This window comes from Manis javanica, chromosome 15 (assembly GCF_040802235.1).
Source record: "Manis javanica isolate MJ-LG chromosome 15, MJ_LKY, whole genome shotgun sequence".
Taxonomy (NCBI): domain Eukaryota; kingdom Metazoa; phylum Chordata; class Mammalia; order Pholidota; family Manidae; genus Manis; species Manis javanica.
Genome location: NC_133170.1, coordinates 70,799,985 through 70,813,125, shown reverse-complemented (window position 1 = coordinate 70,813,125; position 13,141 = coordinate 70,799,985). Strand labels below are relative to the sequence as shown.

At 51.0% G+C, this 13,141-nt stretch overlaps 2 protein-coding genes across 5 annotated transcripts; one reads left to right on the top strand and one right to left on the bottom strand.

Annotated features, from left to right (window-relative positions):
• The first annotated feature begins 1,199 nt into the window (after positions 1 to 1,199).
• Positions 1,200 to 7,795, top strand: DRC10 (dynein regulatory complex subunit 10). The gene is given in 5 exon segments (XM_017645042.3): positions 1,200 to 1,318; positions 1,321 to 2,003; positions 4,355 to 4,588; positions 6,128 to 6,199; positions 7,326 to 7,795. Coding segments are annotated over 5 exon segments (1,311 nt in total). The 5' UTR covers positions 1,200 to 1,290; the 3' UTR covers positions 7,620 to 7,795.
• A 1,529-nt stretch (positions 7,796 to 9,324) lies between these two features.
• RITA1 (RBPJ interacting and tubulin associated 1) lies at positions 9,325 to 12,955 on the bottom strand. Of its 4 annotated transcripts, none has more exons than XM_073223787.1 (4): positions 12,668 to 12,955; positions 12,373 to 12,512; positions 11,601 to 11,966; positions 9,325 to 10,426 (listed from the first exon to the last, which is right to left on the bottom strand). In XM_073223787.1, the coding sequence occupies exons 3-4, from the start codon at positions 11,909 to 11,911 to the stop codon at positions 9,919 to 9,921; spliced, it is 819 nt and encodes a 272-aa protein (XP_073079888.1). In that variant the 5' UTR covers positions 11,912 to 11,966; positions 12,373 to 12,512; positions 12,668 to 12,955; the 3' UTR covers positions 9,325 to 9,918. The 4 variants fall into 4 exon arrangements, with proteins under 4 accessions (XP_073079888.1, XP_017500534.3, XP_017500536.3 ...); XM_017645045.3 differs by having other exon boundaries at positions 12,373 to 12,503; XM_017645047.3 differs by having other exon boundaries at positions 12,373 to 12,451.
• Positions 12,956 to 13,141: the final 186 nt, after the last annotated feature.

The following is a 13,141-nucleotide window of genomic DNA, read 5'->3' as shown; positions in this document are numbered from 1 at the left end:
AAGCTTTTTATTTTGTAATAACTGTAGGTTTACAGAAAAGTGGCAGAGAGTACAGAATTCCCGTATGCCCTTCATTCAGCTCCCCCGATGGTAACATCTTAAATAACCATGATATGTGTGTCACAACTACGACATTTACATTGGTACAATGCTATTAATTAAACTATCAACTTGATTTGAATGTTACCGGTTTTTCTACTAATGTCGTTTTTCCATTCCAAGATACAACCCAGGATACAAAATTGCATTTAGCAAAGCACTTTTTAAGAATTGTATTTTGACGTCATTGCTCAGCCCCACCCTGATTTTTTAAATCCATACTTAAAATTCAGGGCAAATGTGCTGTGCAAGTCCTGTTTGCTGTCAGCTCCACTGTTTGTTCTGTCTCTGTTCTTCTCTGGCTGGGTCTCAGACTGCTAAGCCCTGCAGGCTGCCCAGGCTCTCTTGTCATCTGATTTCCCAGTGGGTTTGGCCAGTGGGAGCTACTGGTGTTAGACTGGAGGGCAGGAGGCAGGGAGGAACCGAAGTATTTCTCCCCTTCCCTTTGCTTTGGGCTGCATTTCTGGCAGTGGCCACAGCTCCTCTGGGGCCATAGCTCCTCCTAGATAGGATATGGCTGTGGTTCCAGCTTCCCCTTGGTGAACCCTGATCCCCAAGCTCACCACCTCCTCATTCTGCGGTGATTTCCTGCCATTGACAATTGCTGGGTTTCTTCATCTTCCACTGCGGCCTCTCAACTCCTTTATTACCTGTGTAACTAGTTTTCTCTTTTTAAATACTTTTTAAAAAATCCAGTAGCACTGATTTTTATTCATTCACATTAAGTCACCTGCAGTGATATCTGTTGCATTTAATTCATGCTCATTAATGTAAATGGCTGAACAAATCCATTTCAGTGAATACTACAACATAGTTAATACTACATATTTAAGTCACTTCAGCAGAATGGTGTCTGCATTCCTGGTGATTCCCTTTCTGACACACGTGCCTGAGACCCATCTCCACACTCAGTCCTCTGGACCCTTGTGGCCCCAACATTGTCAAAGCCAAAAACTGCTTTCAGTGAAAGGCTCTGTGTCAAAGCTGCAGAGCACCTAAGATGACCTCTTAGCGTCAACAGTTCGTGGCTGCTGTGGCCACACCAGCCATACCCATATCAGCACAGCTCTCTGACTGCCTACCCCTTCCTTTTTCAGGGTTGCCAGAGACATTAAAGCAGGAGACCTACGTAGTCTACCAAAGTCTCACTCTCCCAGAGTGTACAAAGCTGAAGAAGAAGACTGCTCATAGATGGCTTTAGATGTCCTCACTGTGGCCCCAACATCAACAGGATAAAGCCGATGGCAGAGCCATCCAAAAAGCCACCCTCCCCACTAAACCCCTTGGTCCCATCCAAGACCAAACTCACCACCATTGAGGCCAAGAGGATCATGTCCGTGCTGGACGAGACCATCCACAAGGTGGAGTTGGCAACCCTGCTGTCATATGTAGCGTCCAATCAGGAGGCTCTGGAGGGGATGTTGGGAGAGGACATCGTGAAGGCAGTGAGAGGGCACGAGGCTCTCTGCCAGATCCTCCTGGACAATGTCAATTACCTGCAGGATGAAGAAAGATGGCTACAGGAGGAAGAAGAGTTTGAGGAGGGAGGGTGGCTCAGAGACCACCTCTTCTCCGTGGAACTACAGAAACCCAACCTCCTGCCACTTATGCAACAGATCAGAGAATCCACTAAGAACTCCCTGAGACTCTTGCTCAATAACCCGCAGGCTGCTAGCCTCTTGCAGATGCAGACACAAGGCAGAAGTGCAGAAGCCCAAAGATTTATTGATAGCCTGATGGAACTCCGGGGTTTCCTGTTTGAGAAGCTACTCACCAGTCCCATGGAAGCCAGAGACAGGGCTCAGTTCATGCAGGATATCAGTAAACGGATTCGGAGGAACCAAGAAGTCACTGATGCTCTTGAAAGTGAATTAGCAGTGAACATAAGGAACAGGGATATAGAGGTACAGCTTTGCAGTATTGGTCAAATTGTGGAAGGAGTCACACGGAGGAACCCAAATCTTTTGGCATTTAGGTTTCTCAGTGATTTAAAGAGCTGTTTTTATTTATTACTCCACAAATATTGTTTGGAGTGCTTATTAGGTGCCACATGGTCCCAGCCTTATAAAGTTCACAGTAGGGAAGGTAGTTCTTAAAGAGCTGACATAATTACAGTTTTGAAAGTACAATGAAGGGTAAGTATAGGGCATAATAAGAGAGTGTTACAGGAGAACTGAACTTAGACCAAAAGGGTCAGGGACATTGAAGTGGACACATGAAGACTGAGAGGCAGCGAACCAGGCAAGTGAGGTAGGGAGGAATCTTCTAGGCCAGGGATAGGCACTTTCTCTGTGGAAGACTAGATAGAAAATACTTCAGGCTTTTCTGGCAGATCACACAGGATCTTTGAGGCCTAATCAAGGAATGTGGTCTGTGTCCTGAGGGTTAGTGACAAGTGGGAGGGGTAGAAGCTCTAGAAGAATTTTTAAGACGGGCACCAATAACATGATCCCAAGCTAACCCATTTTGTAACACATACTATATATTATACTTTATATACATTTTCTCACAAATTCCCCATGACGGTGTTAAATATAGGTCTGGCTGCTAAAACAGACCCAAAATAGTAGTGGGTTAGTCCAGATGGGCATGTATTCTCCCTCTAATGGAAGAACTGGAGCTGGCATGGAAGCTCTGCTTAGTAAAATTGTCAGGGGTCCAGGCTGCTTCCATCTGGCTTCTCTGCTGTCCCCCCCCACAGGACCTCTAACTGTGGGCCCAGAAGGCTGCTCTGGCTTTCCCCCATCATTTCACCACTGGTCTAGCCAGGGGGCGGGAGGAAAGGAGGGGAGGGGGCGTGGGCCCTGCTCTTTAAGGATGCAGCGTGGAAGTAGCATATGGTACAGTCTTTAGCCACACCCAGCTGCTAGAGATGCTGAGAAAGGTGGTCTGTAGCTGAGGCTGCACTGCCAGGGAGGCATTCTGCACCACAGCCTTTCTGGGGGGACGGACCCTGAGGGGCAGCCGGCACCTCCATTTTCATCCCCTGTGGTGGACAACAGACCAAGGCCCTCTGGTTATTTGCCGCCCGACCTCCCACACACTAGCTCAAGCTGTCCCCACTCCTTCTGTTCCCACTGAATCCATCCTTTCAGGCATTCATCAGTTTATTGATAAATATTTGTGTGATTATCTGATTATTTGATGAGATCTGGCTCCCCCTCAAGAGGACAGGACCTTGTCTCTTTGGGCCCACCATTGTGTCCCCAGGGAGCCTGGCTGCACAGAGGGGCATAGTAACTATTTGCTGAATGGAGAGATGATAGGTTACTGGGAGTTCAGTCAGAGAAGGCCACTCAGGTTGGAGAGCCAGGGAGAGGGCACCAAGTGGCTTTGCTGGTCCTATTTGGGTGTTGGAAACAGCTTGTGGCTTCCAAGTTGGATGGATTTGGGGTAAGTTCTATTTTTACCAGGTGAACAGATTTCATCTCGTCACTAGATTTCAGTGTAAAAAGAGGGAGTGACACCCAGTCAAGCATGTTATGGAGCCTACAAAGGAAGCTGTGACTGCTAATAATGCTTCCTGCTCTAAAACCCAACACCTAGAGCATGAAGCCTTGCCCATAGGATCGGATTGCCCAAGCAGTACCCCTTCTCTCCTGCTCCCTAAATGCAGACCCCCTGTGCCCCTGCTGCCAGCTGACCCCAGCCCAGGGTTACTGGCCTAAGCCAGCCACCGCATCCTTGTGTTCAGAGGAAGACTCTAGTGCTCCTGATCAGCCTTTGGAGCTTATCCTCTACCCCCGTTCCTGTTTTAGAACCCTGAGGGCAGGGGACAAGTCCGGCTCTCAGGGCAGAGCTGGGGGGCTGTCCTTGTGATGTGTGTTTATCTCACACTTCCATGCATTGTGCCAAGAGTCTCTGCCAGTTGGGCACTCTCCCACTGTGCCCAGGGCAGGAGCGTTGCCACTGTCCCAGGCCTCTCCTGTGGCCTTGCTCTGGCACGCCTGTGCCCTTTGCTCATACCAGGAAACAGAGGCTGGTGGCCAAGAACATGGCCATCAGACAGACATGGCTTCCAATCCCAGCTCAGCTGCACAACCCCAGACAGATGACTAGTCCCCCTTGAGCTTCAATTTCTTCATCTGTGATCAGGCTGTTCCTGTCCCCTTAGGGGATGGGTAGGAGTCGGCAAGATGGTAATGCAGGTGGCTTGATGCACCCACCCTAAGGGAGTGTGCAGTGATGCCAGCCTCTCCTGCAATTATTGGGGATCATGCTGGTATTCACGGAGCCTCTCCTCTCTCCGGCCCAGGTGGAAAAAGAGAACTTTGTGATCCAAGAACTGAAGAACCACCTGCACCAGTTGCTCAAGTTCTCAGAGAAAAGCCTCCTTCACACTAAGCGGGAGGCCGAAAGGCAGCAGAAGGCTGACTTCCGGGCCTCGCAGGCCAGGGTGGCCAAGATGCAGCAGGAGGTCCAGCTGCTGCGCTCACAGTTCCACAGCTTGGTCATGGAGAACTGGGAGGCGGAGCAGGCACTGAGGAAGGTACCTGGGAGAGTGGGGAGGGTGGGGAACAGTGGAGCCTCTGGGGCAGAGGAGGGGTGGAGGGAGCGCCAGCATGTGGGGCAGGCAGGGCTCTCCAGCTAGCCAGGGGGCATCCGCCCTGAGGAGGAGGGATGGGAGCAGTGGACGTCCAGGATTGACTAGTGTCCCTTGGGAGGCAGGAGGGTGCAGCACCCAGGCCCAGGGATGAGGCCCCCTCCTGCTGCATGCCAGTTCTGTAACTGTGGGCACTTTCCTCCCACATCTTTAAAATAGAAGTGATCAGACCACTCTTAACAGGTTGTTATGAGAATGAAATGAGGTAATGGGTGGAGAGCTGGTGCATAGTAGGTTCGCAATAAAGACCAAGTCTTCCTTTGCTTTCTCTATCATTCCAGCCCAGATGCGGGTCCAGCATGCACCCAGTATGCTTCCAAATCCCTTTCCTCACAAAGGGCTCCTTTTCTAATAAATGCTCCCAATTTATTTTAGCATCACTATTCCTTTGAGCATCTGATGGACCCATGGGCCTATCCCCCCTACAAAGGCATAGATGCACATACACATACTGGTGAACAATTCTTAGTGGTCACAGGCCCCCTGAAGCCAGCCCATCCATGATGCCCAAGTTAAGAACTCTTGCTCTGTAGGATAATGGAACTGATTTATTTATCTTTAAAATTGAGGTGAATTCACATAGCATAAAACTAACCATTTTAAAGTGAACAATTCAGTATCATTTAGCACATTCACAATGTGTGTCCAACCACCACTCGGTCTAGTCCAAAACATTTTTACCACTTCCAGATAAAACCTTGTACCCATTAGGCAGTTTCTCCTCACCCCCCACTCCCTCGAGCCCCTGGCAACCACTCATCTGCTTTCTGTCCCTACAGATTTGCCTAGTCTGGACATTTCACATAAATGGCATCATACAACATGTAGCCTTCTGTGTCTGGCTTCTTTCACTTAGCACCATGTTCATTTGTCGGTACTTCATTCCTTTTTGTGGCTGAATAACATTCAGTTGTATGTAGGAGAGCTAATCTTCTAAAAACAAAATTAGACCATATCCCTCCACTGCATCAGAATCTGCCCAAAATGCCTTTCCCTCACCCTTACACTAGAACCCAGAGCCCTTCCCCTTCTGACACTCCTCTGTGACACAGCTTCTCACTCTGGCCTCACTGGACACGCTCCTCCTTGCTACTCCATCCCAGTCACACTGGCTCAATTTCTGTTCTTTAAACACTATAAGCTTGTTCCTACCTCAGGGCCTTTGCACCTGCTGCTCCCTCTGCCTTGACTGTTCTGGAGCCAGACTGCTGGCTTCAAATCCAGGCCCTACCACCCAGTAGCTCTGTGATCATGGGCAAGCAAGTTAGCCATGTCTGATCCTCAGTTCCTTTATTTGTGAAGTAGGAAAGAATCTAGCTTGTTAGGGAAGGCCTGCAAAGCCCCCACCTGGCCTGCTGAGGCAGAGTGTGCTTGGTGCTGCTTATGGTTAACAGTAGTCAAACTATGACTAATTGACTTTTTTAGAAAAAGTATAAAGTGGAGACGGAAATTGAGAACTGGATCCAGAAATATGATACGGACATGGGTGAAAAGCAGGTATTTGTCTCTGTGTGAGCCTCTCACAAGAGAGTTTCCCATGATGCTCTGGGAATGAAGGGATGGGAGGAGAAGCCCTAGGATGGTCCATGGTCTGCCATGTTCTGGGCCTCCCCAGGGAGGCTTTCCTGCCCTTCCTTAGGCTCAAATGTTATCTAGTCTAGGGCAGTCAGGGAAGCTGGGGGGAGGAAGGAGCCAGAAGCTGAGAGCCCTAAGTGCTTGACGCTAGGCAGGCCCAACACCCTTGGCTCCACCTAGTGACCGCCTCCTGTACTCTCTGTTCCCTCCTGGTTCAGCGCCTGCCAGCACTTCCACAGGCCAGGCTCAGCCCCAACAGACTCAGCCATGAGCTTGCCTCCACCACTTCCCTCAGTCACTCAGAAAGTCTCCACTGAGTGCCTGAGATGTGCCAGGTGCTGGGATGCAGCTGTGAAGAAAGTCCCCAATATTATTTGGAGGGTCCACTGTAGTGTCACTTATCAGCTATGGGGCCTGAAGCAAGGGACTTCACCTTTCTGAGCCCCCTTCTACATGTGACCAACAGAGGCGATAGTACCCGTGCTGGGACCTTGGTGGGGCCTGAGTGACGCACTGCTGTTACAAATGCTTGTACCAGGCAGAGGATCTGGCCTAGAGGAAGTGCTCAGGGAATGGTAGCCTACAAAACGGGCACCCTCAAGCCCTCCACCCACCTCTGTGATGACATCAGTGGCCCAGGGCCCCAAAGTCAGGGCCAGCAGGGGCTGGCGAGCACTGGAGGCGACATCAGCCTCTGAGTGACCCAAAGTCAGGTGCTCTGTCCGGGAAGGACAAGTCAGCATCCTGCTCTGCCTGATCACCAGTGCTCCAGGGAAGGGTCTGAAGCCCAGTCTGCCCAGTCCACAAGCCTGTGTCCTTTCCTTGTTCCTCAGATTATTTTGGTCAGGCCTGGCCTCGAGCTAGGATGGCCCACATCACCTCTCCATCAGCTGGGCCTCAGATGCAGAAAGGCTCAGTGTAGGCGGCCTTGCGGCTGGGGGGCGGGGCTGTGTGTGCACAGAAGCCCCTTTGGGAAGTTAGAGGATGTTGTGGAGGGCAACGGGCAGCGCCCCATGCCTGGTGCCCCCCACCCTGTCCCTTACCCCAGGACGAGTACGAGGAGCTAGACGTTATACATGAGGAGGAGAAGGCCCAGCTGGAGGAGCTGAAGCAGAGGCGTGACATGCTGGCAGAAGAGTTCGCCCAGATCTGGGCAGAGCAGGAGATCAACTCCAAGAAGAGGATGGAGGCTGAGCAAGAGATGATGCGCATGGTGAGGGCCGCCACGCTCATCCAGTCTGTATGGAAGGGCTACCTGGTCCGCTCCATGCTCAAGTCTAAGAAGAAGAAGCGGAGCAAGACTAAGGATAAGGGCAAGGGCAAGGGCAGGGGCAAGAAATGAGCCCTTCCCGAGAGCCCCACTCCCATCCCTGTACATTCAGCACTCCCCTCACCTCCCAGAGAGCAGGCCAGGCAGCCACTGGGATGGGGAGTCCTGCAGTTCATGGCTTTAACGATTGTTCTCAATGAATAAGCAGTTTAAACCACATCCCACAAATAAATCTCGTTTTACTCAGGGCTGTTGGCTGTTGAATGCATACTTGAAGGTGCCCTTTTATGAGGGGAGCATGCAGGCCCCAGTGTCAGCACATAACCATTCCTTCTTTAGCTTCAGGGGGGTGCCAGACGCTGGGCTGCAGCCCCCTTGGTCCCAGACCGGATGCTGCCATGGCTGCAATGGACATGTCACTCACCAGGGCAGTGGGCTTTGGGCTGTGGGTGACAGCTGCCTGCAGTGGGTGCAGGAGCAGGCAGAGAACCCCAGGAGGCACAGGGTTTCAGGCTGCCCTCAGCCCCTGCTCTGGGATGGTCAGTCGGTCCACTTCTCCCACATCCAGCACTGCGAAAGCTCAGGTGTCCCGAGGTTATAAACCAGCAGCCTCACATTGGCCCTATTTGGTTTCCAGGTTGTTGAACTATAAATATACTTTTTTATTCATTGCTGGCATTAAAAAAATCAGGGGCTATCATATAGAAATCCTGCTTTCTGCCTTTCCTAGGAAAACCTAATCATCCAGATACCCTAGCTGTACATGTCTTCTAGAACTGAGTAGCAGCATACCTTTCAGATGGCTGACACTGCAGGGTACCCCAGTCCCCACCACTCCCAACTGTCTTCCAGGCATCACAACCTTGTGTTGATTGTCCCATTATCATCACATGTGGTTTGTTGCTTCTCTTTTAGGGAGGATAGGTGTTTCTGAACCTTGTCTATTAAAACATAGGGGAAGGGGATAAAGGCAAATAAGAGGTGGATGTTTCAAGTAAAAACAAGGAGTAAAGGAACTTATTGTGAAAGTTCTAGTAAGTTTAAATGTTCTACACATTTCAAATGCAGTGTTTGCTGGCCTGCTTTGCTAAGCCTGCTGGACCCGTTAAGTGTCTGCATGTATGTCCCTGGTCCTGGCCCCCGTTGGTCCCTCCCAGACTGCTCCCCACAAGTGTCTGTTCTTTCCTTCGCAAAGGCAGAGCTATAGAACCAATCATGGCTTACAGGTGGGTTCTCTGGAATCCCAGTACTTTCTCTAAGTACATTAGGGGAAAATGGGGACAAGGAGAGGCCCAACCCCCACCCAAATCCACCAGGATGCTGGGATTCTGGGTGCAACTCCAACTGAGCAAGTGCTTTGCCATTTTCCTAAGCAACCTGATCCCTGGTGGTGCGCCTGACCACTTAGGCCTCTGTCCTGAGTGCCAGATGCACATGTGACTTCCTGGCTATCCCAGATCTCTCTGCTTGGCAGTCCTAGCCACTGCTTTTACTGATATTGGGAAATGTGTGTATATGATTTCACAACAATACAAACTCTAGCCCCATTCTGAGCTCAGAACCAGCCAACCCACCAGTTTAGTCAGGTTTACTAGATACATGTGGGAGCCCCATATTGCTTGAGGGCAGTGTTCCTGAACTTCAGTGGCCCACTCACTTGCACTGTCATGGTCTCTGCCACTTCCTTGTTATACTACTTTACTTAAATCAGCTCATTCCTAACATTCCTAACATTGGTCTTTACCCTAAGGAAAAACTAAGAAGTACAAGTCATGGCTTTGATGAATTCCTGATACATTTAATACATGAAAATAAACACATGACTATTAAAATGTTAAACTCTGCCAACACATCACCCAGACCCTGTGTTCTGCATACTTGTGGGTTCTTGTGGTCCAACACTGTGCCTGGGAAAACTCCTGACACCTCCGGTCTCAACTGGAAACTCATGCCCAGCAGGAAGGTTGGCTTGAGGGAAGGAAGATGGAGCCCTCCTGATTGGTGATCATACCACTTATTCCTGGCGGCAACACAATGCCATGGGAGTGACAGGGGCAGTGATGGCCCACCGTGGGGGGCACCCCTGGGTTGGCACTGTCACTGTGGCATGTGGCTCTGACAAGACTGGGGACAGGCCTCTTAAGGCATGCCCCTCAAATCCACGTCAGTGGGGGTAAAAGCAGGAAGCAACTAGAGGTTGTCAGAATATAGGGAGGCACTGCCTACCTTGCAGCATCAGCACCCACAAGTGCTTTGCCAATGCCTGGTACCTAGGCGATCCTGGGCTCCCCAGAGGGGAGCCAGTGCTTCCTCTGAACTATCCTTGCTGTGACCCCATGGGCAAACCTGATGAAAGGACCAACAAAGTCCCTCATTTCCAAGGGGGCTTTGGTTTCTGGGTGGCCCCACCTTGTCGAGGTGTGGCTGGCACTGAAACACTGATGGAGCAAGCCCTGGACGTTACCAGGGGGCTCCGGAAGGTCACCCCTGATGGGGAAGGCTTGGCATCCCGAGGCCCATTTACATGGTGGGCACTGGTAGGTGTGAGACCAGTGGTGGGGGAATTCAGGTGAGTGAGGGAATGGGAACGTCCCTGCCTCAGAGGGTGTGGAGAGTCTAACCCATCCACAGACAACTTCCAGGAGTCCACCGCCACCCGGGGCTCTGTCTTTGAGGGACCAGCTGGGCGAATGGCTCGCAGTGGGGTCTCCCTGGGGCAGGGTGAGTGGCTGCCCCTAGGGGTAGCTGGGGGTGTCCAGAAGAGGGTGTGAAGTTTTGCAACATCCCCCTTCGCCATCAGTGGGGGCTCCCGGCTGACTCCCTCTGGTTGGAAGCCAAATAGCAACTCATCACAGTAAGAAGGAGTGTGGCTGATCAGTCTGGCAAAGGGAAGAGAAAAGCAGTGAGCAGGGGATGAACAAACCCCTGAAACCTTAAACCCCACACCCCCAACCATCCCCACCAGGCCCCTGCAGCCGCAGGTGTCGCCTGAATATCCCAGAAGACTCTGCCTCACAGGCTGGCATCCACAGTAAGGCCATAGCCTGTCATGTGCCATGGCCCTCTGTTGTTTTTTCTTTCTAAACATCCAGTTCCCCAGCATCCTGACCCCCTTCCCTGGCAGGGCCTCAGACCTGGCCAATTTCCATATTCCATCCCTGGCCACTGATTGGCCAATTCTGTCCAATGACAGTGTGCTGTGAGACCTTTGTTATAACTACTAGGAAAGATATTTTTCTGCCACCTGGCGTTGACATGCTGGCAGGATGTAAGGGCAAAGCAGCTGGTGGCCATGTCACCTGGAACGTGTGAGGGAAGATGTGCTAAGAAGGAGACAAAATCCCAGCAACAGCCTGAGCCTGTTATATGAACCCCAAATGCCTTTTTTCCAAAGTCAGTTTGGGTACATTTTCCGTCACTTGCAACCAAAAGAGTCTCAATCAATACAACCTTAGTCTTTACAGCCTTCAATTTTTCTTTTACCAACCACTTTTCCTTTTTCTCTGTGGCCTTGTTAGATGAATGCTTTGCAGGCCTGTGGCCCTTCTGGCTGTAACTGAAACTGCACAGCCCAGCAGCCGGCATGTAGAGGATGCTCGGGTTGAACTGTTTTTCTAACTTGTTCATAAAAATGTAGCAAGAACCGTTTAAAAAATAATCCAATTCGGAACCACCACATCTATGTTATTTCATGGATCAACCACACTAATAATCTCATGCAAACTGCTCTGTCATCTAGCGCAAATCCCCTGGCCCCTCTGGGCTTCAGAGACCCAGTCTGTGATATTTGGGAATGGGTATTCCACCATCACAACCATCATCACTACCATTCATTGAGAGCTTTCTGAGAGTTAGGTTACTCTGCCAAGCACTGTACACACCTCATCTTATTTAATCCTCTTAACAATCCCACTAGGCCACGTTTTCCACATGAGGAAGCTATGGCTCAAGAGGTCAAAGTGCTTGCCCAGAGTCACACAGCATGTGAGCAGCAGGGCTGTAACAGGAATGCAGGCTGCTGCACTGAATACAAAAGTACATATCCCTTATTACCTGTATTTGTTCTTTTTTCTGGGTGTGAGGGTCTGGGTGATGCCCCTGGAGGAGATGGTGTCACAGCTTCTATTGGCTTCTGAGGCCCGTGATGCCCCTGTGCCCACTCCTCTGATTCTGTTGGCTTTCTTGACCCAGGGTGGGTCAAAGTCTGGTGGTGTGGGCCGGGTACCCGAAGGACTGCCAAACAAAGTCTCATCCACGTATGATGGCCTGGCCTTCACCCGATAGCCGCCCTGGCAGCGGTGCTGATCGTGGAGGGTCTGCATCCCATTGATGGCCAGTTCCGTGGGGGTCTTCATGCTGCCCATGGTCCCGGGTGACAGCAGGTGCACTCTACCTGCCAGGCCCAGCCTCCAGGACTCCCTATGCAAGGAGGACATGATGGTATCCCTGTCATCAGCAGTGCCAGCAGAGTTCAGACTGGCAGTCTCTGAGGTCCCCATCCCAAGGACAAAAGAGTGAGGCTGTTCTTCAACCAGTCTTCCTCAAAGGGAAGCTGCTAACCCCAGGTGCATTTCAGAAATTTGTTCTACTTTTTAAACTTGTCACAATGATGGGGAGAAGGGTGCTACTAGCAAATATTTAATAAATATGCATTCCTAGCATATCAATAAATATTTATAGAATGCTAGGGGGATGAAGGAGAAATGGAGCCTACTATGCTCATTTTGACACCAACCAGAAAGCAAACTATGGTGGGGGTAGGAGAGAGGGTAGGTATACATTTATGGGGCAGGAATAAATAGCCAGTTATCAATCCCATGCCTACCTCGTGCAAAGAGCTTTACAAGCATTGTCTCACTTAATCTTCTTAACAGTCCTGTGAAGTAGCTTCGATTATGTCCATTCTACAGATGAAAAACCCAGGCTCCAAAGGTGAAGTTGCATGCGTTGTCTCACCTAATAAAGCTCAAACAGTAATTTAAACCTGATTGGAGTCCAGAGCTTATGCATTTAAGCGTTCTACCATCGTGGGATCACGCCCACCAACCCCACTGCCCCAAACTCTCAGACCCCCAAGTCGAAATTCCCAAGTCCCTGGCACCCCAGAGTTATTTTCGTACCTGAGCATCTTGGCTTGCCGACGTCAGCTGCAATCCTTAGCATCTCCTCCCCACCAGGTCGGGACTCTTCTGCGGGGGCGCTAGGGCACCCTCGGAGCGCGGTGCATCCGAGAACCCAGTTTGTCTATAGCCCGTAATCTCGTAATGTGCGACCCTCGGTAGCGCAGGCCGCCCCTGGCCCGGGCACCGCGTGAACACACTGACTCGTGGCACCCAGGCCCTAGCTACGTGCGCGGGACGCGAGCACCAAACAGCAACCAGGGAAGAGCGGGGGTACCGGAACCACTCACTTCCGGTGCGGGGAACACCCCATTCCGGAAGCCCCCAGAGATCCCCAAGGCCTCGTAGGGGGCTTGTCACTCTAGTCAGAGGAGTGTGTGTGTGTGATGTGTGCACGCCTGTACGTGTGCCAACTTCCTGGACCGCAGAAGCCGAGGGAGAGCAGCCAGTAGGCGCGGCTCCCACCCCCCGCGG